We start from the raw sequence: 24,943 nt of genomic DNA, 5'->3' as shown, positions 1-24,943 counted from the left end.
AATCTGCAAAAAAAAACGTTGGGAGAAAAAAAACATTTTAACCTTACTTGGGCGACCTATTTCTCTTACTGTATGACAGGTATTGAGTTTTTTTTTCTACATTTCACCTAAGAGTGTTGGGAACTACAAATTAAAAGTGAAATGGGTCTTTTGGCTGATTTACTTTTGCTGTGCCAATACCCTGAAAACACGTAAACTATCCTTGCTCTATCGAGAGTCTGGCAATTCTTGCTGACCTTGCTGTATAGAGTCTCTGGCAGTTCTCGCTGATAACTTGGAGCAAATAACTTGGAACAAATAAAACTAATTAGTAAAATGTTTATAAATAGGGCCCAATGTCTCATAAAAGTATGTCCTAAAACTAAGGGGAAGCTATAAAAAAGGCCAACAAGATGCTCGGATATATTGTGAGAAAAGGTTGAATTTAAATCAAGGGAAGTAATGTTAAAACTTTACAATGCATTAGTAAGACCTCACCTAGAATATAGTATTCAGTTCTGGTCACCTCATTACAAAAAGGATATTGCTGCTCTAGAAAGAGTGCAAAGAAGAGCAACCAGAATTATCCTGGGTTTAAAAGGCATGTCTTATGTAGACACGCTAAAAGAATTGAATCTATTCAGTCTTGAACAGAGAAGACTACGCGGTGATCTGATTCAAGCATTCAAAATCCTAAAAGGTAAAGACAATATCGACCCAGGAGACTTTTTTGACCTGAGAAAAGAAACAAGGACCAGGGGTCACAAATGGAGATTAGATAAAGGGGCATTCTGAACAGAAAATAGGAGGCACTTTTTTACACAGAGAATTGTGAGGGTCTGGAACCAACTCCCCAGTAATGTTGTTGAAGCTGACACCCTGGGATCATTTAAGAAGCTGCTTGATGAGATTCTGGGAGTAATAAGCTACTAACAACCAAACGAGCAAGATGGGTTGAATGGCCTCCTCTCGTTTGTAAACTTTCTTATGTTCTTCTTATGTTCTTAAATAAGTTTCACTTACTCCTATTATATGCAATTTGTTAGAAATACATAGTAGACACTAATACTTTACACGTCTACTGTGTAAACGCATAGCACTTAATGCAGTGAAAACTTTTTTTTTTTTTTTTTTTGGTAACTTTTCGTGGTACATTTTGATAAAATGAGGCAAAAGAAATATAAACTGAAATTAAAAATGTTCAATTATAAAAAATAAACTGAATACACTTGAAAGTATTACATTTAGGAACAGCCATTTAGGAAAAGCCATAACCTGTTTTTGTGTTATTGGGTTAACTATATTATCTTGAGTTTATATAGGAGTTGTGTACATGATATGAAGAAGAAAACAGATGTGGTTAGCCCATTTTCCCCTTAACATCAGATGATTTAAAATTAGATTTCCTTTAATTTAGATTTGAATCTGACATGCAGCCTTCCTATACAATTGTCTCCTTTAATAAAATGATGGTGGTCATATTTGTCAGTTCCCATATTCATCCTCGTGTCTCGTTTGTGTAATCTAATTGAGATTAAATACACATTAAACAAAACGAACAGAAAAGCTCCTATTAAAGATAAACAGTTGTCTAAAAATATTGTCCCTGGATTGTTTAAAATAAGTTTCTATTCGAATGCAAAGACTTGGCAAGATACGGCTGAATAAACAAGTCAAGCGTTTGTGTTTTTCTTTTAAAAGTATGGTTTGTATAAATATTAAATGTCTTTCGAAATCTGAAAAATAGCTCGGTATGTGAAAGCGCTATTTTGCTCTCAAACAGTTCAGGTTTTGCATGGTAGTGAAGACGGGACCAAGGTTAAGAATTCTGGAAACGCATCAGATGTAAAGTATTCCAATCTCTAAGGCAAAACGATGAAATAATGACACGAACTATTTTCTAACTGATGTACTTACAGTACATGACACGCATTGTTGACTACCTTGACAGCAAATCGTCGCGAAGTATTATTTAAGTGGTTTTGTTGATTTCAAGCTTCTTTATACTTCTGTCACTGTTTTGTGTTCATGTAATATTGAAACAGCCTCTGTTAAATGACGTTTATGTTTGTATTATTTTAATGGCCTTTTAAACAAACAAAAACAACAAAGCACAAACAAATCTATCATACAATAACAATAAAAATGGTGAAATATATAAAGAAATAGACACAAAGTGAATCTCGACAAATACATTTATGTTACCAAATATCGGTAATGTTTTTTAAAGAAAAGAACAAAAACAAGATGAGAAACAATTCTATTAATGTAAAATAATAACCCCCTTCCTTTCTTTATAAACAGGATACTTTTGACGTTTTCCCCATCTGTTTGGAATTCAAGGAGTTAACAGAAAGATTAGAATCAAATTTCGATAGTTTATAGAGCATTCCGTTCCTGGCATTGTATTTTAATAACAGACGACAGGACATTAAACCGAATACCAAATAAACAACAAAGAACCACAACAGGCAGACCGAGGCATGACGCATGAAGATCATGCACACGAGATTCCACCGGCAGCTTTAACTAATAATGGATCAGTTTTTAAATGGCCAAGTTGCTTAGTGTTACACCGCCTTGGCTACTGTGAACTGTCTGTAGTATGAATTTAGGCTTACGTTCTGCAAAACAACATTGTAGTTAGAATATAGGCCTATCATTTTTAACAGGCATTTGAGCAATAATGTTCAGACCCAACATTGTATCATTTTTTTCGGCTGCCACACACGAACCCGCTGGTACGGCTTCAACACTTTGTGGAAAATCTAGCTCTACATTCCTTACATTGGGTGAAATTGGAGATAGACGTATCATGTCATGCCACTACAACACCCAGAATGCAATGCTGTGCTGTTTGATAACAGCACAGTTGCAGACAGTTTACTTCCAATCTGTTTGAGCACGATATGCAGTCAGTGGAAGGCAAGGTTACGCCATTGATTGGAGTAAGGTGCAAAAATGTCAGCTGAAGTAATAGACCCAAATCGGCGAAGGAGATACACTCATGATACTTTAGGTAAGATTAAGTTAGCCTATAATTTTTACAATGTGTTTTTTTTTTTGGTCTTATCGGCTGTTTACATTAAGCATGTCGCATGTCTTTATTTATAGGACTGTAATGCACTCAGAATAAAACGTATAGGTATATCTTTTTTGGTTTCAATTCAGCTGGGGGACTGTAAAAATAGCTTTGTTCTATAAATGTAAATTCATCATATATTGGGACGATGGCAACAAAGTGAGTAATTGTTTGCACGTGTTTATCTGTTTATGTTGACCACAGCCCACGTCAAAGTTATTGTTCACAATGAGTTACAAGTGCTTTAAGTATAGCATTTTAATTGCAAATAATATATGTTAATGTTTTGTTTTCTCGTGTTTCCGACAGAACGTTATCCTTCTTGCACCAAGTACCTAAAGCAAAAAGTGAACCCACAAAATCTTCTAGCTAGTAACATTAAAATTTGATGACATTTCTCACTACAAACTGAATAATACATATCCTGCTTTTTATTTATTTGTTTATTTTAAATGATCTCACTCATCTAGTGTTGACTATGAGTTGGTAATACAATGTTACACATTTAAAAAGTATAAACCGTTTTGGATGCTACATTAATGTGCGTTGTCCATATTATGGGTGGGTGGAAAGGTTAAGAAGGAAACAGAATTCTAAGATGCACTGAACTTGACTGTTTTTGTCCTCTTTTTTTAATGTTGTACAGATATACATCCCACAGCCTTAGACATTTGCAACGCTATTTACTAGCATCACAATACATTAGAAATGTGTAGTGACATGTAATAGCATCACGTTACATTTACAATAATATCCTTATTGTTACATTCAACATTTATTATTTTATATAGTGTTAGAAATAGGTAATTTTAATATCCAAATCTTTAAAGAATTCTCTCACCTAATTTCTGCAGACTTAAACAGTATGGGGTCACCAGATTTTAGAAATAGGAATGACTGTGACTTTGTTAAATAGGAATTTACACTCATTTATGTAACCAGTAAGTTAGGACTAGTGGAATACAGTTGTCGGTAGAAAATATTAATTTTGCATTCAAGATTTTGATATTGTTGTATTGCAGGCGTGCCACTTAAAATTGCAGACCACTATTTGCCCTTTCTTTCTTCCAGAATTTACAGTAGTCTTTCTGTAAGTTACATACTGAGAGTTAAATTGTTAACCATCTAGCAACTAATATTAGATTTGCACCAAAAACATGCTTGATAAAGTTTTGTTGATATTGGTCTCTGTATGGAGCAAAAATGCCAATTCCTCAGAGGAGAGCTCAAAACTACCCACTTTTAATTTGGTATCCCAATAATATTAAAATAAAAATGATGCAATTTTATTAGTCTGCATTTTCATTGCGCCTGGGATTTTCCTGAAGTACCACCAAATTCACTGTTGCCTTTAATAACAGGTTCTTGTTATAGCAAGGAGCAGCTGGCGATTGCCTATCAGAGTTTGTTTATAGGCATGACGTTGTGATAGCTGACTTAAGTGCATTCTATGTGTGGGCAATCAAATCAGGAAGCAGTGACTGAGGTACAGTTTCTTATCTGTGGGTGTTGGAGCAAAGCCTTTGCATTTAATTTGACTTTGATTTGAGTATGGTCAGCTTGGCTGGGAGATTTGGTACTTTTCCGTTTTAATTAGGCTTCCAAAAGTTATTGTTAGGATTTTTTTTTTCTTCTTCTGTTCTTCTTCCATCAACTTCATACTGCTCCTTTTCGCACGCAGTGTAGCCAATCAACTTGGTAGGTATCACCCTGTGTAGATTACAGTTCAGATGCAAAAAAAAAAAAAAAAATGCACTCCTGTATCAACCAAGATGGCGGCCTGACACATTTTTTGGAAAAACCTTTCAAAATCTTCTTCTTGAACTGGTAAAACGCATATGTAATCAGCAACCAAACCTGCTTCAAGTTTGCAAAGCAGAAGTTGCTGCGATAAATTTTACTATCAAAATGGCTGCCACAAATTTTACTGAAACGCACCCCTAACAGCAAACTGTGTTTATTTGAAAGCTGCTTGACCAACAAACTCCAAACTTGGTAGGCATCTTCCCGGTGACAGTGGAATACAAATATGTCAAAATGGTGATGTTTTGTAAAACAACATGGCTGCCAGACGTACATTTACATCTTAAATTTAAAACGACCTCAGTTGACAAATGGTTTACTTGACTAACTCCGAATTTCACAAGCATCATCCCTGTCACTTTATCAATACAACTGACTCTTTAAAAAAAAAAAAAAAAAAATGGTGTTGGCCTAAACAAAATGGCTGTCTGATGCATTTTTTTTAGAAACCTTTAGAAATCATCTTCTTGGGAAGCGGTGAAGTGATTGATCTGACGCTTGGCATATATCATCAGCAAACAAACCCGCTTCAAGTTAGCAAAGCAGAAGTTGCTGCGATAAATTTTAATGTCAAACTGGCTGCCACCAAATTCACCAAAACGCGCACCAAACAACAAACTGCTTCTGCTCGAAAACCATTTAACCAACTTACTCCCAACTTGGTAGGCATCATCCCGGTGACAATAGAATTCAAATATGGCATAATGGTATTGTTTTGTTAAACAAGATGGCTGCTGGACCTACATTTTCAAATTCAATTAAAAACTGCTTCAGTTTAAAAACAATTTACTTGATTAACTCCGAACCTGAAAACCATCATGCCTGTGTCAGTACAATTAACTTTTTCAAAAATTGTGTTTGTGCGTGAACCAAGAGGGCCGCCAGACGCATTTTTTGAAAAAAACTTTCAAAATATTCTTCTGGAGAAATGGTCAAGTTACTGACTTCGAACCCGCTTCTTCCTGTAATTGCTTAAGTGTTTGGTACTGGTGCTGGGGCTTGGGAGCCGTAAAACTGAATTTGACTTCCAATTTGTGTGTGAATATGGCCAGGTGTAGCTTAATGTCCAGTCAATACTTAAAAACTTTAACAGAATTGTATCGCTGTATCCCTCCCCCTCATTAAGAAGGTCTCAACTGTTCCACAATTCATTCTACTCTAGCCTTGTGATTATTACATCATCTGTTTATCTGATAAAGCCATTCATGCTTTCAATTCAGCTAAACTTTAGCCACAGTTCAGGGCATGTGATGCAGTGGCATGCTTGAGTAATAGCTTTAGGCAGTGTCTATTGTCCCTATCATTTCAAGTTGAATTTATGGATCATAGTGGTTCTTAAGTTATTCCTTGACGATTTTCTAAAATATTAAAATGGAAAAAGTATTTTTCTTGCAGACTGTTGTGTTTTTTGTTTATTTATTTTTCTTGTCCTGGGCTATTGTATTTAACCTATTTGTTACAGGCAGATTTGTCACCCCAAGACTTTGAAAGGAATGTAGATGTAACCATTCCTTGGGGTGACATCCTTGCAAACATTAGAACTGAAACAGATTTTTCGGGTTGCTGCCTGCTTTAGGGGAAGGTTTAGTTGGTGTGACGGAAACATCATGCTGTTTTCTACTAATAATAGATAAGTGAACTCAATGCACCATGCAGACGCTGCTTCCGTTCCACTCTTGATGGGGAGGGGGGGGGGGAGGATATGGTAAACCTTGTGACAAGTATACCTGTTAGTTACGCAACCTTTAGTGCAAACCAAAAAACTGTCTTGCACAACAAACCGCAGCAGCGTGTTAATTTAGGTATAATATAGCTAAAACTGAATATCATTCTGAACTGCTGTGTATGTGTCCAGTTAAATGGTTTTGGTTCTTCTGCCTGCTTGAGATTCATAAGAGCACAGGGCGCAACTGGTCAATGGTCATTGGAGCATTATTGTAACATTTGTTTTTAGGGTGGTTAACAGGCAACCCTATAGTTTCCACTGTTAAAACTTTTTTGTTTTATTTTATTTGATCAACATTTAAATTAAAATCATTGCATTAGGCCTAATGTTTATCTATTAAACAAACAAAACAAACCCTTTGAGATCAGTGGTTGTAACTGTTGTAGGTTTGATATATTGGTCCCTATTTATCAAGTTTTTACAGTGCCTTCTAATTTGATTAAGTAAATAAAGTTTGATATATCAGTTAAACTGCTTGTCATTGGTTATATTTAACAACATTCTAGAACACTTTCCTTAATACCCAACTCTATTGTATTATTCAAAGCAGAGTCAAAGTGATATTTCCACATCGTTTTTTACTTTCAACCCTTCTTGTATCCTGTGTTTCTGTTCTGTTTTTAGACTTCCCCCGAGATTCTGACCACAGAGCAGAAAGCCACCACCGAAGGGGCTCCCTCTGTGACAAACACTGTGCAGTTAATGTGCATGCAGAGCTGACAGAGACACACTCGCCCACGAGCTCCCAGCACAATACCCAGATCACACCCAGATACATGGCAGGTGAGAGATGCAGGGAAACTACTGAGGAAAGCTGGGGCTGAAGACGCATTGACACAGGGCTGCAGACTGCACCTGAAATGCAATGTTAATGTCTGGGGAAGGCACATTCATCGGATGTACCATTTAAGTTGCATTCTATTTTCTTTTTACTTTTACCAACAGCCAGATCCTCCGCACTGTGCCACCACTCCTCTGAACTGATATGCGAAGGAAGTATTACTAAGACCACTATCACAGCAGAGAATGAAGTGGAAGCTAATAAACTATCTAACAACTACAGGGTTAGTAATTCAACACTATGATTCACCACAAAAAGCAAGGGTGGGTACACATTAATGTTAATATTCTGAACTGAGGAAATTAACAAAAATATCTAGTGACTGCAGGGGAAAGCAAATGCAGTACATGCTTGAATAACGTGTTTACTGCAAATGTTTGAGAGGCTGGATAAGATCTGCTGAACTTCAGGCGTCACGCATCTGGCCAAATATGTCACAATGACAAAGATGTCTGGACAAGGGGGAATTACTGGCTACTGAAAAGAGCAACCATCAAGATCTAAACAAATTCTGATGGAGTTTTATCTACTATGCTAAAACTATGTGTATTTGCAGTTTGGGTTCAAGAAATGGAAGAGCCATGTGACGGAGAGACCCTGGGAAGACAGATCGGAGATCGTGAAAGAGCTTTATTCTGAACTAAACACGATTAAAACCCAAGCAGGTAAAAACACGAGGAAACGCAAGCTTGATGACTCGCGTCTTTAAAAATAAATAAATAAATAAATAAATAAATAAACAAACTAATATACACGTGTGATTTTGAATGCAAGGTTTTCCATGCTGTCTATCTCAAGTATTTGGTTATGCCAGCCGTTTGTATCAGTGGTCTGTACGTGGTTCTGGGATTTAAGTCCATAACTTCCACACCTACAATTTGGTTCTCAGTGGGCTTGACAGGCTGTCTGTATAATGAGTAGACTAATGTAGGAGATTTGGTTTAAGATTTAAACGTTAACTGGCAGTGGCAATTAGACCATGTTTGGGCTTTTTAGCAGGTATAACAGTTTTGTTTTTTTATGCATTCATACTAATATAAAATGTTTTATTTTTATTTTTTCCCAGGTTCTGTACTTTGCTTTGGGAATATAATCTATGTTCTGTTATTTGGCTGGTGGATCTCTTTGGCATATGTTTTTGTTGGTAGTGTAATGTTCATTACCATTATAGGAGTCCCTTATGGTAAGTATCAATAACTAAATGCATGTTTTAGCTAGAAAACATGGTTGTTACTACAGGCATTTAACTTTGAGACTAAACTGAGATTCACTTAATATTGCACTGCTTTTTCAGTTGCTAATCCAAGCAACATTTTAAAAACAGTTTGAGAGTTCTTAGGTAGCAACATTACTCTACATTATTAATGAAATCTGAGAAGCTATATAATAATATTATTATTATTATTATTATTATTATTATTATTTATTTCTTAGCAGACGCCCTTATCCAGGGCGACTTACAATTGTTACAAGACATCACATTATTATTATTATTTTTTTTTAATTAATATATTTTTTTTATATATATCTTTCCTAATCACTTAATTAACAAAACTGTTACACATGTTCCCTATGTATTTAAGAACAAAAAAGTTTAAACCCCAAGCAGATGTTTGTATTGTTCTAATGGGTCAAAGGAAATATGTCAATATTTAGCCTAAATAGTGTTTCAGTAGCAGGTGTGAGTAAAAAAGATCTGTCATGAAACCACATTAAATAACACATTTAAAATAGTTTGTTCATCTTTATAATTAACCTTTTTTTTTACTTAGAACTTTGATTTCAGGGATTAGCCTGTATTTTCTTATAGCTTTATTTTAATACAAACCATTTACACATTCTAAAATATCATTCTCCTTTTTTTATAGGTAAACTGTCTTGGAGATTGGCTGGGTATTTTTTCTGGCCTTTTGGGAAGTCGATACAAAAGGTAAGGATAAACTGCTGTACTTTTTCTGAACGTTGCTTTTAGGTAATCCTCTATTTATTTTGTATTATATTGTCTTCCTTTTGTAAGTCCATTTCTTATTTTGGAATCTCTCTAAGCAACACCATTAGTAACTTTCTGTGAATAGGGCTCATTTTGTTTTTGCTTCATGGTAATCCTGGTTAAACCCCAGAACAGAAAAAAGAACCTATTGAGTCAGCATGCCATTGACTGGAATACTAAGAAATTATTTGGATTGATATTATATAGCTCTAAATCCATAACCATTCAGGGATGGAAAAAAGACTCCTATTGTATGGCAGTTTCACCCTTTCCAGGTTTTTTGGGCTTGATGAGCCACAGTATATAGGTCGCAAGCTCATGTGTGTGTCAGAAATGGATCACACACAGCTATGCAATGGGTGTCTTCTTTCCATCCCTGCCATTCATTCTGTCTTTCACAATTAGTCTGGCAGTCATTTCAGGAAGCATACAAGGTTCTCTACATGTGAAGCAATACCCGAAGTGGACGAGATTAAAGAGACCACCCCCCTTGTTAGGGGTAACCAAAACCTGCAAGAAAGCCAGCCAAGCCACAGGTCACATGAGGTTGGCTACTGGGTAAGCCTGCTTTTCAAATTAGACATTTGTTAGTAGGTAGATTATTAGGTAGTCCTGGTTTCAGAGTTTTTAAATAACAACAACAAATATACAACTATTAAAGATTGCTGTAACATGTAAGAGTTGGGTTTTGGACATAAAATAGGTATTGTTGTTCTCATTAATGGAATTAATGTGGGTTTGCAGTAAATATTTTTAGCAATGGACAATGGCAGTGGACTATCAAGCCCCTGTTTGGGTTGCCTTCATTTTCAAGAGCGTGATTCAGAAAATGATGCAGCTGATGCTTTTTGTAAAGAGCTTGCAATCATTGCTACTGCAAACTATTGCAAGCCCCACCTCTCCCTGTTGCAAAAGCATACAAATGCAAAGAGCACACAAAGGGTGGATGAAATTGGTCACAAATTAGCAATGCAAAGCCTGATTTAACAATTCAGCATTACAAAAAAAAAAGATAAGAAAACGATGAAAGGGATTAAAACCGCTGGCAATGATTCATGAAAAGTCAGGTTGATTTACAGTTCTATTTGATTTAATTTGACTGAGAACATTACAGGTGTGATGATAGGTGGCATCAACCTTACATTTTCAGAAATTGTACTGCATAAAACTATTTTACTTGAGCCATTCAGACAGAATTCAGACTGATATTAAATACAGATTTACAAATATAACCAATATCTACATCCATCAATAGATTTGGAAAGTGAGTGTGTTGAAAATGTATACATTTTTTTATTGAAAGCATGTCATGATTTATGCCTTTAGTGCTTTTGCAACAGTAAATTGTGGGTTAGTAATACACATTTTGAAAAAGATGTGAGTCGTTAGCAAACCCTGACCACAGAAAGTAAGTGCAGACTTCCTCTTGGAACTGATATGACTTTACAAGTGGCTCTGTCAATAATTTGAGTTGTAATTTTCTCAAAGCAACAGCAGTATTTATGATTTCTAAAAAAAAGTATGTATTAATGTAAAAAAAAATGTGTTTTGAAGAATTGGATTTAATTGAAACTTCTGTCAAAATGTTGAACTTTTTGGAAGAGAATTGATAGATTTTTATTATTTAAATAACTTGAAATAGTTTATGATAACACACTAGGTTTAAGGTTTTTTTGTTTGTTTTCTTTCTTGATAATAGTGTCGTGTAAATACATACCTGTGGCTGTTGCTGGTCTACCCTTTCCTGGTGCTGGTCCATGGACTGGCCTGCTTTATCTCCTGGGTTCTAGTGTTCACCATTCCAGTCTGCAAGATGAATGCCAGGACTGTCCGCATCATCCTGCTTATGCCTCCTGAGCATGTACACGTACGGAAACCAAAAAAGGTAATGGCTTAAATGCTTTTTTTTTTAAAAATACCTTTTATCATTCATAATTGTCCAAAGATTTGGGGGATTTTTTTTTATACACTGGTATATTTTTATTATTATTTAAAGTACATTTTTACACATTCATCATTTTTGACGAATTACTGCATCATGTATAAATAGTTCTCTTCTATTTAGTAGTGTAACAATACATTGGAAATCTGTAGTGTCCTGCAGTAGCATCACATTACATTTACAATAATATCCATCTTGTTACATTAAACCTTTGTAATGATACATATAGTGCTTTACCTTTCCACCCCCCCCCCCCCCCCCCAGAGCAATGGCAACATTATATCTAGCTTGTGTTTTACCAGAAGCGAGTCATATCTTGAACTGGTTAGAGTGATAAAGAAAATAAACGGCTAGTAATCTCACATGTACCACTTCCAGGTTGTGGTTTCTGTACCCAGTGCCCCCCTACGAAAACGAGATTCCACACCTGTTCAAACAGCTGCACTCTGTTTTGTGTTTTATATATCAGGCTTTCATTAGGTGCTGTCTCAGCCAAGGTATTGTACCGTTTTTCATATGGGATCTTTCCAGTGGCGCATAATTATTTTTGCCGTTGCAACTGCCAGCATCCAATTAAATATTTTACCCTCCCACCCTTCCTTCAAAAATATAATTGTGCAAAAGACAGTGCTGGAACAACGTTAACTTTTTATGTCTCTCACAGAGCTGCTAGTCCAGAGAACCTTCCCCCAAAAGACTGTTACAAGTGGGCAATCCTACAGCATATGTACAGTATGACCTACACTCTGTTCAATGCCTAGGCTTTATCTGAATTCCCAAGTACTTTTAGTTTGTCTAGTAAATATTTTAAATATTCCATTTAGAAAAAAGGGAAGAGGGATTTGGATAACATTATGACTTCTGACTTAGACTAGTTTCTCTTGTACCAAGAGATCCTAGAGACCAGTATCAATGTATTATCCTCCAATCGCATTATTTTGTATTCTTGGACCCCTGTGGGAATGCCCTTTGCCATTGTACAAGGTCTTATGACTTGAGGTAAAGACTCTATGGTCAATATAAATAAAAACAGGGATTGGGCAGCCCTGCCTTGTGGCCTTTCCAAGTGAGAAAGTGGGGGAGAGCACTGTTTGTTAAAACCACTCAAGATGGGTTACAGTAAAGCCCCTTTATCAGAGTTTGAAAGAGAAGACCAAAACCAAAGGCCCCCAGAGTACATGGACCCTGTATCGACAGACATTGCTGCTTCCGGGGCATCTAGTTCTATGGCCCTCCTTCTCATGTGACTGCAGGTTCTTTGCTCTAAATCAACAATTTCCTAACCGTTCTTCATTTAAATCTATATGTGTTTTGTTTTGAACAGACCGAAGTAGTTTCAGAGTCGGGGGTGATCTTGTGCTGCTACCATGCTTTCAATTCATACTACTACAAGTATGCAGTGGATGGGATCAACGTGTTCGCTGTCAGTATCCTTTACAGCCCATCGACCACTTGCAAGTCATTTAGTTGGTAGATGACAAAGAGCAGCTAGAAGCTCCCTTTTGAATGTTTACATGTTGACGTAAACAGCCACCAGTGCAGGCTGGAGAGCCATTGCATATCACTTTCTCAAAATAAATCTGTCTGTATTCCTTTAATTGAGAAATTCAGACCTGCTGCCACTTGTTATCGTCAGTCTGGTCCTGGGATATGCAGATGGGGAAAACCGGTATGCAAGTTCTACTGTCAAGTTTGCTATCTCCCTCTGTTCCATCATTCCACTCTCCTATTACATTGGAATGGCGATCGCCAGGTGAGTCATAATCATTGCATGCACTTCATGTTCAGTTTAAAAAAAAAAAGACTGGACCGCATGCTTTTATTAAGAAAACAATAAGTGACAACTGAAACCCTACATTTAGTCTATTCAATTTGAATGAATCTTTACCTTATTCACTAGACTAATACTGTCTGAAGTATAGACTAGTATCAATTTTTTATTTTATTTATTTATTTTTTTATTTTTTATTTTTTATTTTTTATTTATTTTTTTTTAAATTTAGTCGTTGCCAATTATTTTTATTATTTTCTCCCAATTTGGAATGGCCAATTATTTATTACGGTCGGCTCACCGCTACCACCCCTGCGCTGACTCGGGAGGGCGAAGATGAACACACGCTGTCCTCCGAAGCGCGTGCCGTTAAGCCGACCGCTTTTTTTCACACTGCAGACTCACCATGCAGCCACCCAAGAGCTAAAGCGTCGGAGGACAACGCAGCTCTCGGGCAGCTACAGGCAAGCCCACAGGCGCCCGGCCAGACTACAGGGGTCGCTAGTGCGCTGTGAGCCGAGGACACTCTGACCGACCTAACCCTCCCTCCCCCCGGGCGACGCTTGGCCAATTGTGCGCCGCCCCTTGGGAGCTCCCGTCCTCAATCGGCAAAGGAATAGCCTGGATTCGAACTCGCGACTTGCAGGCTATAGAGCGCATCCTGCACTCACGTGGAGCGCCTTTACTGGATGCGCCACTCGGGAGCCCCACATTTTATTTTATTTTTTACTGAAATTCAAGGTGGCCGTCCAGCGTGTGTGTGTGTGAAAATGTTTTTAATGTCATATTGATAATAAAAGCCCTCCTAGGAGCAAATGGTGCCTGTATTATGCAGTTAATTCAACAGGGTCTTTTCATACCAAATCCACAGATGGCTCCGGGGTCACCATATTGGAATGTAATGAAATTAACAGGTTTTGTCCATTATTCTATAATACCCCAAATCATATCCTGCATCTAAACATTACAGCTAGCTATTGCTAAATATTTTGCTATGGAGTGTTCACTAGAATGATGCCTAGATTATGCAGAATCATGCTACCCCATGTCATTATTCAGTTGTTGAAATATGAGCCCCCTGCTTCAGACTAGTCACAAGTTATTACCATTTAAATCTGCTTTTTTCAGCATATATGAAAACTCCATACCCCTGTGGACTAACTGACAAGCCCTGATAATTTTGCCACAATCTGAGTTGGTGTCCCTGGGAAATGTGTCTGGAATTGCTGGTTTTGGCATGGAGTAACCCAATAACAATAACATACGATAAGTATGATTGCTTTCACCAGATAAAATAAATTCTTCCAAATCAAGATATTCTATTAGAAATTGCTGTACTTAGCAGTTTAGTTCACTGGCAGTTATCAGGTATTTAGTCATTTCCCGTTAGGAGATATAATTAATCTCCACACTCTGGCCAGTTTTAGGTGCTTCTTACAGAATTAATGACCTGGTTCTGAGAACAATTAAAATCTTTAATACTTTCTTTTACTTTGTTAGTATTTCAGCACAGAGTAATTTTGCAGTGGGTGCGGTGATGAATGCGACTTTCGGCTCCATCACGGAACTTACGTTCTACATCACAGCGCTGATAAAGGGGTCTCGGGAAGGGAACAAGTGCTATGATGAGATTGTGAAGTCCGCACTGACTGGGACTCTGCTGGGGTGTGTCCTCTTCATCCCTGTGAGTCTCACCTTGGCACATTTGTTGAGCCTGTCTCAACCCTATATCTGCATGTCTGCTTATTTGAAATTAAAACTTCTGTATAAAGGACTATATATTTTAATATTGAAGCAAAGAATGTCTCGATTTAAGGGGTCCCGGAGTGGTTCATCCAGTTAAAGCGCTGCAGCTGGGACTGCAGGATGAGTCACACAGCTTGGGTGGTGCCAGTTTGTGTCCAGGCTGTGCAAAGAGGGTGAACTTTGCTGGGAACCCCGAGGGGGAGCGTCACATTGGCTCTGACGCTCCCTGGGTGGGGGATGGGAAACCGGCAGGGATTGCTTCTCCTCATCGCGCAACAGCGAACCCTACTGGCCAAACACCGAGCAGGCAGGCAGGGCTGATCTCTGTTCTCCGGGATCGGTAGCCCGTCCACCGCTGCTCTGGATTGCTTGGTGTAAAAGTGATTCTGGCTTTAGGCTTGCGAAATCGGAGAACGCTCACACGCCCTAAGAACGTCTGTGCTGTGTGGGGACTCGCTGCGGTGAGGAGAAAAAAACATCATTGGACATTCCAAATTGGAGGAAAATAAATAAAAATAATAATTGGTCACTCTAAATTAAATTAAATTTAAAAAAATGAAAAGAAAAAAAAAAAGTCTTGATTACATAAGACCACAGTATTAATGGAGTCTGGATGGTTCTCCACCACCCGACTGAGATGAAGTCAGTTTTTTCTTGTAGTCAATTAATGATAATGAAATCGGCATAGTAAACAGCACACATGCCGTAAGAGAAGCTTGAGTAATGCAGCTAGTATTAGGTCATTTGGTAGGGTATATCAAATAACAAATATCCCCTTTTCCCCCCACAGGGTGTGTGTATGATAATTGGAGGGTGTAAGCACCAGGAGCAGGTGTTTAACAGCCGGTCCGCAGGGGTCAGCTCCACGCTGCTCTTCATATCAGTTGGAGGTGAGTAAGGGAAAACAAGGAAACGACTATACAGTGACATTTGTTTACTTTTTTTGTTGTTGTTGTTGCAATAAATATAGGGATAATTAACAATTGAAATTTGCATTCAGTGGAAAGTAGTTACAGAAAGCTAGAAAATGTACATCTTCTGAGGGTGGAATTTAGTAATGCACATCTGTCCTTGTTTTTGATCCCTGCAGGTGCATTTGCTCCAACTCTCTTCTCAAAGGCTTATGGGAACCTGGTCTGTCAGGGCTGCACTAACGTCAGTGAGAACGGGACCGGACCCTTCGTCTGCAAAGACTGCCACTATGACCTGGTAAGTGTTCTCATAAAATGTGCTCTTCATTTATTTTGCAAACAATACCATTGCAAAACACCATTTTATATTTCAATAATGCAGTTACAATAAAATATTTTAAAAATACACTGTTTAGGAAATATATGCACAACCCCTGATGACAGTACCTATAAGATCATAATTATTGTGTATGTTTTTAGCATTAACCAAGCACCCTATAATAGCTTTTTGGTTTTAAATAGTTACAGCAGTCATAATAAAAATACAAGTGGTAAAGCTTGCATGTGAATAGTTGATCATTTTCACTTTCTCTTGACTTTCTTTTTTCTCAACAGAGTGAAAATAATTATTCATTATTTCACAGTCACATTGAGTAAGTACTAGTTTTATTACACATTACCTATGTCTACTGTCAGATACTCTACACGTTATCGTGTAAATGTCTGGTTTACATTGTTCTGTTTATTCCTATCAGATAATACTTCAGTTCTGAACATTATGAAAAAATGGGGTTCACTTAAAGCTGCAGTTGTTTACAGCAGCATTTACACGAAGTAATCATTGTTTGGGGTGTGTGAATTCAGCTTCAAGACCATACAATATTTTATTTCAGTTTATTTACTTTCTCTAAAAGTTGTATTAGATGTACTGGAAGCTACAAATTACTCTTGCAACTAATAAATGCTCCGTTATGGCTCAGGAATCAAATCATTTTCACCACTTAATAAAATTGTTAAATACAGTACATGATGTGGGGGGGGGGGGGGGGGCATACAGTTACTATACTGTACCTTAAATTAGATCTTCCCAAGGCAGTCATATCCACTATCAAATTGGCAAATATAATGCAGAGCTTTGGAGTATGTCAGTTTCTTAAAACTAGATAAGAGAAATTCAGTATCTTGCTGTTTGTGTAACAGTATCTCTCTCCTGTTGTTGCAGACCACTTGTTTACACAGTGTCTGTGCTGCTCCCAGCTGCTTACCTCGTCGGTCTCATCTTTACCTTGAAGACTCACTCGCACATCTATGACATCCACGTCAGTGACTGTCCTGGTCAGCCAACACTTCCTTTACTAATTTGCCTGCATTGATTTATATGTTTATCTCCGTGTTAGCAGTGTGCGGTAATGTCAAACTGCTACGGAAGATTGCCTTAAAGGAGCTTTGAAACTTGTAGGTATCCAAAAGGTCAGACCTATGTTTTGACTGTGTGGTGATTATGGGACAGAAAGGCATGCAGGGTTGTTATCTAGTAATTTAGTAGCTTAATTTCCAATTTAATTAATTTTAAAATCAACTGATAAATGCAGGACTGTGTGACTATCTGGGATCTCAGTGAGCTTTGTCGTGAAATAACTTTTAGTGATCAGACAAAACACTAGCTCCCAGAATGCATATATTTGACTGAGAACTTGTGAATCAGCTTGTGAGTTGATACAGTGCATTTTAACTTTCTAATGTTTGTTCAGTGATAGGTCACCACCACAGCCCTGTTGTTCTCTGGTCTAGATGGAGGGCACTAATTATCCTGATAGTCGCCACTCTGCTCATGTCTGCTTGTGCTGACCTGGCAACAGAGCACATTAGCCCTATTTTAACCAACTCAAAGGTGTCTCAGGTAGGTTTGGTCATCAACCAGGACTGACCCTGTTTGGGGCAACAATATGCCTTTCCAAAATATATATTATTATTATTATTATTATTATTATTATTATTTATTTCTTAGCAGACGCCCTTATCCAGGGCGACTTACAATCGTAAGCGAATACATTTCAAGTGTTACAATACAAGTAATACAATAAGAGCAAGAAATACAATAACTTTTGTTCAAGTGTGACAAACCACAATTCAATAATACAGCAGATAATAGTGATAGTTACATCAGGATATGATTAAATACAAAATACTACAGGTTAAACGCAGATTACAGTATTCTGAAGTACAGGATTAAATGCAGTAAAATAGGGGCAGATAAGAGCAAAATAAAGCACATTTAAATGAAGGGTGATAGTGTCCCAGGATACAAACAGAGGAGTTCTACAGGTGCTGTTTGAAGAGGTGAGTCTTAAGGAGGCACCGGAATGTGGTCAGGGACTGGGCAGTCCTGACATCTGTAGGAAGGTCATTCCACCACTGCGGAGCAAGGGTGGAGAAGGAGCAGGCTCTGGAGGCAGGGGAGCGTAGCGGAGGTAGAGCCAGTCTTCTAGTGCAGGCGGAGCGGAGAGGTCGAGTGGGGGTGTAGGGAGAGATGAGGGTCTGGAGGTAGCTGGATGCAGTCTGGTCAAGGCATCTGTAGGCTAGTACAAGAGTCTTGAACTGGATGCGAGCGGTGATCGGGAGCCAGTGGAGCGAGCGGAGTAGTGGAGTAGCGTGGGCGAAGCGAGGCAGAGAGAACACCAGGCGGGCAGCAGAGTTCTGGATGAGCTGGAGCGGACGGGTGGCGGACGCAGGGAGGCCAGCCAGGAGGGAGTTGCAGTAGTCTAGGCGGGAGAGTACCAGGGCCTGGACCAGGAGCTGGGTAGCATAGTTGGTGAGGAAGGGTCGGATTCTTCGGATGTTGCTCAGGAAGAATCGGCAAGTGCGTGCCAGAGTGGAGATGTGCTGGGAATAAGAGAGGCAGGGGTCCAGGGTGACTCCAAGGTTCTTAGCGGAGGAAGAGGGAGAGAGTGTGGTAGATTCCAGAGGAACGGAGATAGAGAGATCAGAGGAGGGGGAGGAGGAGGGAAAGAAAAGGAGGTCAGATTTGGAGAGGTTGAGTTTGAGGTGATGCGAGTATATATGTATATATGTATATATATATATATATATATATATAATATATATATATATATATATATATATATATATATATATATATATATATATATATAATTCAGGGTGGCATAATTGCATTAGTTAATCAATGATTTCTTTCCAAATGTATTGATGATGTTGTTAAAATAATCCCTTTCCAAAGATCTAACTGGTGGTCTCTTCCAATTTGACATACAGTATTTCATTGGAGTCACTCTCCTAGCTATGGTGCCGGAGCTCCCTGAGATTGTAAATGGGATTCAGTTTGCCTTGCACAACAACCTTAGTCTGAGGTAGGTTTGAAAATTCAGATATACAGATGGCTCTGGGAAAAGGTTACTATCATGTGGAAATGACATCCACTATACAGGGATGTTTGTTTATCCAATCAACTAAGATTTATTTGTATGTATTTATTTAACTACATTTTATTGTTGCTGACATACCTATGTACTGTATTTTCATGGTAACTGGAGATACTTGTATAGGAAACTGTAGTTGTGTGTGTGTGTGTGTGTGTGTCTATATATATATATATATATATATATATATATATATATATATATATATATATATATATACATATTTTGGTTCCCTGGAGTCATATAATTCATATCGCACAGTTAGTAATTTATCATATAATTCATATCGCACCGTTAGTAATTTAGCCGACAAGCATGTATGAGCAATTGTAAGTCCTGAGACTACAAGCTTTGTTTGAGTGAATGAGGCATCACTAGCTGCAGCTTTATAGAAACAAGGCTGACAGTTCAGTCGCTGCTATATCACTGTGCTGCCCTAGAGTTGTAGTGTAAAAATGACACTTATGCAGTTGGTTTTTAGTTACTCTTGTTTTCCTTTTCTTTAAGCATTGAAGTTGGAAGCTGCATGGCAGTCCAGGTTTGCATGCTACAGATCCCAGTACTGGTCCTCTTCAATGTTTTTTATGTAAGTATTAAGTATACCAGTAAGTTTACCCCTGAATGGTATATAGTGTGTGTATAATAAAATAACATCAGTGCTTCCAAGAACTAACAAGATTTACCAGTTTTTTGAACCCAAGAATAACTCCAATTTATATATCAACTTCTTAAAGCACTGTTTTTTTGTATTCAGCCGATGAAGGACTTGTAGTCTGAAACGTGCTGATAATTGATTTGTAATCAATTATTCTACCTTTTAAGTACCTGAAATATCCTTTTCTTTTTTCTTATATATATATATGTGTGTTTTTAAAACATCCAAAGATTTAATAAGAGGCATAGGCATTCCCTGAATCTGTAGTTTGTTTAAATGGTACAAATCAGTGGTTCACAATCTGAGGTCTGCTGGCTTTCTTCAGGTGGTCTGTTGAAAGGTTACATAATTAATGGAAAGAAAGCGGCAGCATAGTTTATAGATCCCATTGCAAAACCAAAATTTGAGACCTTAAAAACTCAGCTACCGAAGCAGGAAAAAAAATGCATACATGGAGAATATCTCTAAGTTTAAAAAAAAAAAAAAAAAAAAAAATCGCTGTCAGATATATTTTGAGTGTCTAAAGTATATTCTTTACTAGGGAGTTTTCGTGTGTTGCGCTCACGTGCACTCAACACAGCAGCTTGTAAAGTAAGGGATAACACACGACAGGGTGTGTGGTGTGTTGTGTTTCATTAACATACAGCTGTAGTTGGGTTGGAGGCATGAAGCTAAGAAGCTAATTGAGAATTTTTGACCAGCCAAATTATGTACTGAAGCATAACAGTCTCATAACAGACCGTTTACATTTTCAAGAAAAACTGTTTTTAAGTCGATTTACCATTTCTTTGTTTCATACAATCAATAAAAACACCAGCAGCCCAAGCATTTTCATTTTCTTCAATTTCATTAAGTTGTTGACTTGTTAGATCTGTCTCTCTTTTATTTAGTTTATATTTCAACTGAGGTTTTGCTGCTTGTAATTCTAGCCACTTGTCTACTGTTATGCCTCCAAAAAGATAGAATGTGATGAAAGGAGTGTCACAATTTTTTTAAAAAGGATGCATGATGATAGATTGGTGATTTTGACAATTTTTTATTTTTTATTTTAAAACATTATCTTTCTTGTCTTCTTCCAGCCTGTTGGTTTCATTCTCATTTTCAGTGACTTGCACCTCTGGGCCAGTATGTTCAGTGTGATCCTTATGAACTATATCTTTATGGATGGCAAATGTGACTACTTCCAGGGTAAGCTGTATTGCAGGGCTCACACTGTGATGAGCCTATAGCATGCACTGTTTTTTAAGCATTAAATGTATTTGCCTATTTTCATATTCTCAGAAAATAAGAGATTGGCCCTTATTTTATAGGGAGACTTGAGAAAACATTCTAGCATTTAACCAGATCAACTCCATTAGGTGTAATTTAAGGAGAAGCTCTGGTTTCGCATATGTAGCAGGCATGGGCCTGCTTAGCCATATATTGAAGTTTTCACGCCATGGAAGAATAAGGACCCACCCTCCTGCCAAATGCCAGCGCAGTCTGCATAATACAAACCTATTTATTACTATTTCAAATACTGTAGTACTGTACATACATTTGCCAAGCAAACCATGAAGGACTTTGATCCCCAACAGTACCTGTGTTTCTTTGCTCTCCCTATAGGAACAGCGTTGGTCGTGGTGTACCTGATCCTGTTGGCCATGTACTTCTTTGCTCCTTCACCTGCTGGCTGCTGAAAAGAAAGTTAATGATACAAATTCATAGGTTATAAGAAAAAAAAACACTAAAACGGCTGGGTTTTTAGATTTTATACTGCAGAAGCTTGATGTCTTATGCATTCCAACCCTTTTAAATGGTAGAATTCCATTTTGTTTTCAGCCTGTAACATGCTATTGACTTGGTTTCCATACAAGTTATTGATTTGTGATCTCTGTGAATTGGTTTAAATGCACAATGAAAAAAGCGTCTAAAAGAAGGTTCACTGACTTTGAGGTGGTTCTCATGGTAATAAAGAAAAGAAAAAAAAGAATACTGATAATGTCGCTTACATAACCTTTTAGACTTATTGTTTGTAATGATCCTAAAAATAAAAAATTAATTTAAAGTAATTTCAGCTCGCAGTACCTAGGTGGGAATTGTGCATAATGTGATTTTTTTCTTCTTGGTATTAGTATTGTAGGTTTTTCACAGAAAAACTTATGGAATTCAACAATCATAAGCAGAATAATAATCACACCTGCTTACAAATACTACACACACGCACGACCAAGTAGAAATGTTAGAATTAAATTTTAGCATTTGAAGTTTAGAGAAGATTCACTGGGATAAAAAATATTTATTTTTATTTATTTATTTTACTTATTTCTTAGCAGATGCCCTTAACCAGGGCGACTTACAGATGTTACAAAATATCACATTACAACATATCACATTGTAAAGTATCACATTTCAGAATATCACATTAAAGTATCATATAACAGATAAAAGCAGTTGTAAAGTACAAGAAATCAGTATCAAAAAGATCAAATTAAAATAAGAGCAAAAAAGAGAATACAGTAAATAATTACATGTAACAGCGGGTTCAGCTAAAAGCAGTTTACTTATATTAAAAATAATTGCTTATACGAGTAAAGTCCAGTATGAGCACGTAGTAAGTACGATAAATGGATGAGAATGATTTCAAATAACAGCAATTACAAAAAATGTGAATACAGATACCTATAAGAGTAAAGTCAAAAGATACAGGAAATAGTTAAAATTAAGAGCAGTAGTAGAGCACTGGTACAACTGGGTGCCATATAGTCCAGTATAGTCGAGAGTTGTGAGTTATTGATTAGTCTCTCACAGCACCGTGGAGGAATTTTGGCCCACTCCATGCAGAACTGCTTCAACTCAGTGACATTTGTGTGTTTTCAAGCATGAACTGCTCGTTTCAGATCCTGCCACAACATCTCAATGGGGTTTAGGTCTGGACTTTGACTAGGCCATTCCAAAACTTTCTTGTTCAACCATTCTGATGTAGACTTGCTTGTGTGTTTCGGATCATTGTTTTGCTGCATGACCCAGCTGCGCTTCAGCTCACGGACGGATGGCCTGACATTCTCCTGTAGAATTCTGATACAGAGCGCGTCCAGGGCCTGATGCAATAAAGCATCCCCAAACCATGACACTACCACCACCATGCTTGACCGTTGGTATGAGGTTCTTACTGTGGAATGCAGTGTTTGGTTTTCGCCAGACATAACGGGGCCCATGTCGGCCAAAAAGTTCCACTTTTGACTCATCTGTCCATAGAACATTGTTCCAGAACTCTCGAGGATCATCCAGGTGCTTTTTGGCAAACTTGAGATGAGCATTCATGTTCTTCTTAGTGAGCAATGGTTTCCGTCTTGCTACTCTGCCATGAATCCTATTTTTGCCCAGTGGCTTTTTGATGGTGGAGTCATGAACACTGACCTTAGCTGAGGCGAGAGAGGCCTGCAGATCCCTGGATGTTGTTCTAGGGTTCTTTGTGACTTCCTGGACGATTTTACGCCTTGCTCTTGGAGAGACTCTGGCAGGACAGGCACTCCTGGGAAGATTCACTACTGTCCCAAACTTTCTCCATTTGGATAATATGGCTCTGACTGTGGTTTGGTGGAGCCCCAGAGCCTTAGAAATGGCTTCGTAACCCTTTCCAGACTGAAAGGCATCAACAACTTTTTTCCCGGAGGTCTTCAGGAATTTCTTTTGTTCGTGGCATGATGTGCCTCTAGAACCTGTGTGGGGTGACCACTCTGATGGTAAGGACCAAAGTTAGTCAGATTTATATTGGGCAGGGTTGGCCCAAATCAAAATACAGCTGACCCTAATTATCCCTTTAATTGGGTTGAGTTAACTGGTTGGTGGGGAATAACTTTCACACCTGAAGATTGCATGTTTGATTACCTTGCACACCAAACAAATGAAAGAAGCACCAAACTTTGGTGTCATTTTTTCTCCCAGACTCCCTCTATATACTACTACAACCCATAAAAAAATCTGACCAAATACAATGTGAAAAATGTGCATAAATGCAGAAAATCAGACGGGGCAGATTCTGGGTGGTGCTGTATACCTTCCACTTCTTAATGATCGACTTGACTGTGCTCCAAGGGATATTGGTTGCACCTAAGCTTATTTAGGAGTGTCATAGCAAAGGGGGTGAATACTTATCTAATGAAGACTTTTCAGGTTTTTATTTTTAATTGATTTGTTCTTTCACCCCCCCCCCCCCCCCCCCCATTTTTTCACATATTGAAAGTGTTGAGTAGGTTGTGCAAATCAAATCAAAGGGAAAAAAAAATCCTATTTAAATGCATCAAGATTTCAGGTTGTAACACAACAAACTGTGAAAACGTCCAAGGGGGGTGAATACTTACTATAGGCACTCATTATATTTATATATATATATTTTAGTTTTTTACTGTAAAGGTAATGATATTAATACATGCTAAAAACTACAAAACAGCACTATCGGTTGTGTGTCAGAAGAGACAAAATGAGTCAAGAAGTACTCATGTGGTCTGGTTTTTCAAAGTTACAAATAACTGAGCTACAGCTAAATATGTAAAGCATATTATACATAGAATTAGTTCTTTGTCGATGGTACTTTGAGAGACCAACTTTGTGCCTAAAGGTTTAATTTTACAAAATTGTATCTAATTCAGATCTACTCCCATCATGAGAACGTCTTGGTTTTCTATGACCTTGGTCTGGAGGTAAAAAGTCAACCCTTTCCCCACAATCCCTATATACACACACACACTATGTCAATAACCTTCATAACCTACTTTTTTGCGAGTCAAGTGTGAAGGACTGACAGGCAAAGCATAATTTTGTTATTTTGCTCCTTGCTTTGTGTGCTGCAGATAGCTACTCGATCAGAGAGAACAGCATTGCTGTTCGAAGTTTACAAATTTAACTACTCAAGGTAACAAGCAAAAGAAAAGTAGACGTGGTTCAGGAAAAGCTTCAGTTTGGCAATTTCACCTCTCGAACCCAAAACTGCACAATTTTATATATGAACCAACAGGCATCACTTTATTAATTGCATCGAAATTATGTTCTAGACCTCAAAAAAGTGAATATATGCAGGT

The 24,943-nt window shown here is 37.7% G+C and overlaps 1 protein-coding gene across 1 annotated transcript; it reads left to right on the top strand.

The window, feature by feature from the left end:
- The first annotated feature begins 2,821 nt into the window (after positions 1-2,821).
- Positions 2,822-21,934, top strand: LOC117415961 (uncharacterized). The gene is made up of 20 exons (XM_034026933.3): positions 2,822-2,998; positions 7,215-7,373; positions 7,536-7,654; positions 7,988-8,096; positions 8,498-8,614; positions 9,300-9,361; positions 9,827-9,979; positions 11,121-11,306; positions 12,688-12,790; positions 12,975-13,116; positions 14,635-14,818; positions 15,671-15,770; positions 15,971-16,089; positions 16,407-16,444; positions 17,014-17,126; positions 17,543-17,691; positions 19,065-19,159; positions 19,736-19,814; positions 20,963-21,071; positions 21,489-21,934. Exons 1-20 carry the CDS (start codon positions 2,941-2,943, stop codon positions 21,560-21,562), a joined length of 2,268 nt encoding a protein of 755 aa, XP_033882824.1. The 5' UTR covers positions 2,822-2,940; the 3' UTR covers positions 21,563-21,934.
- The last annotated feature ends 3,009 nt before the right edge of the window (positions 21,935-24,943 follow it).

Source organism: Acipenser ruthenus, chromosome 7 (genome assembly GCF_902713425.1).
Source record: "Acipenser ruthenus chromosome 7, fAciRut3.2 maternal haplotype, whole genome shotgun sequence".
In the NCBI taxonomy this organism is placed as follows: domain Eukaryota; kingdom Metazoa; phylum Chordata; class Actinopteri; order Acipenseriformes; family Acipenseridae; genus Acipenser; species Acipenser ruthenus.
Note: the sequence above shows the minus strand (reverse complement) of the source record. Positions and strands in the feature narration are given on the sequence as shown.

Coding starts and splice junctions, on each gene's coding strand:
- LOC117415961 (XM_034026933.3), top strand. CDS start 2,941: ATGTCAGCTGAAGTAATAGACCCAAATCGGCGAAGGAGATACACTCAT. Junction 2,999..7,214: donor ATACACTCATGATACTTTAG/GTAAGATTAAGT, acceptor TTCTGTTTTTAG/ACTTCCCCCGAGATTCTGAC. Junction 8,615..9,299: donor CATTATAGGAGTCCCTTATG/GTAAGTATCAAT, acceptor CTTTTTTTATAG/GTAAACTGTCTTGGAGATTG.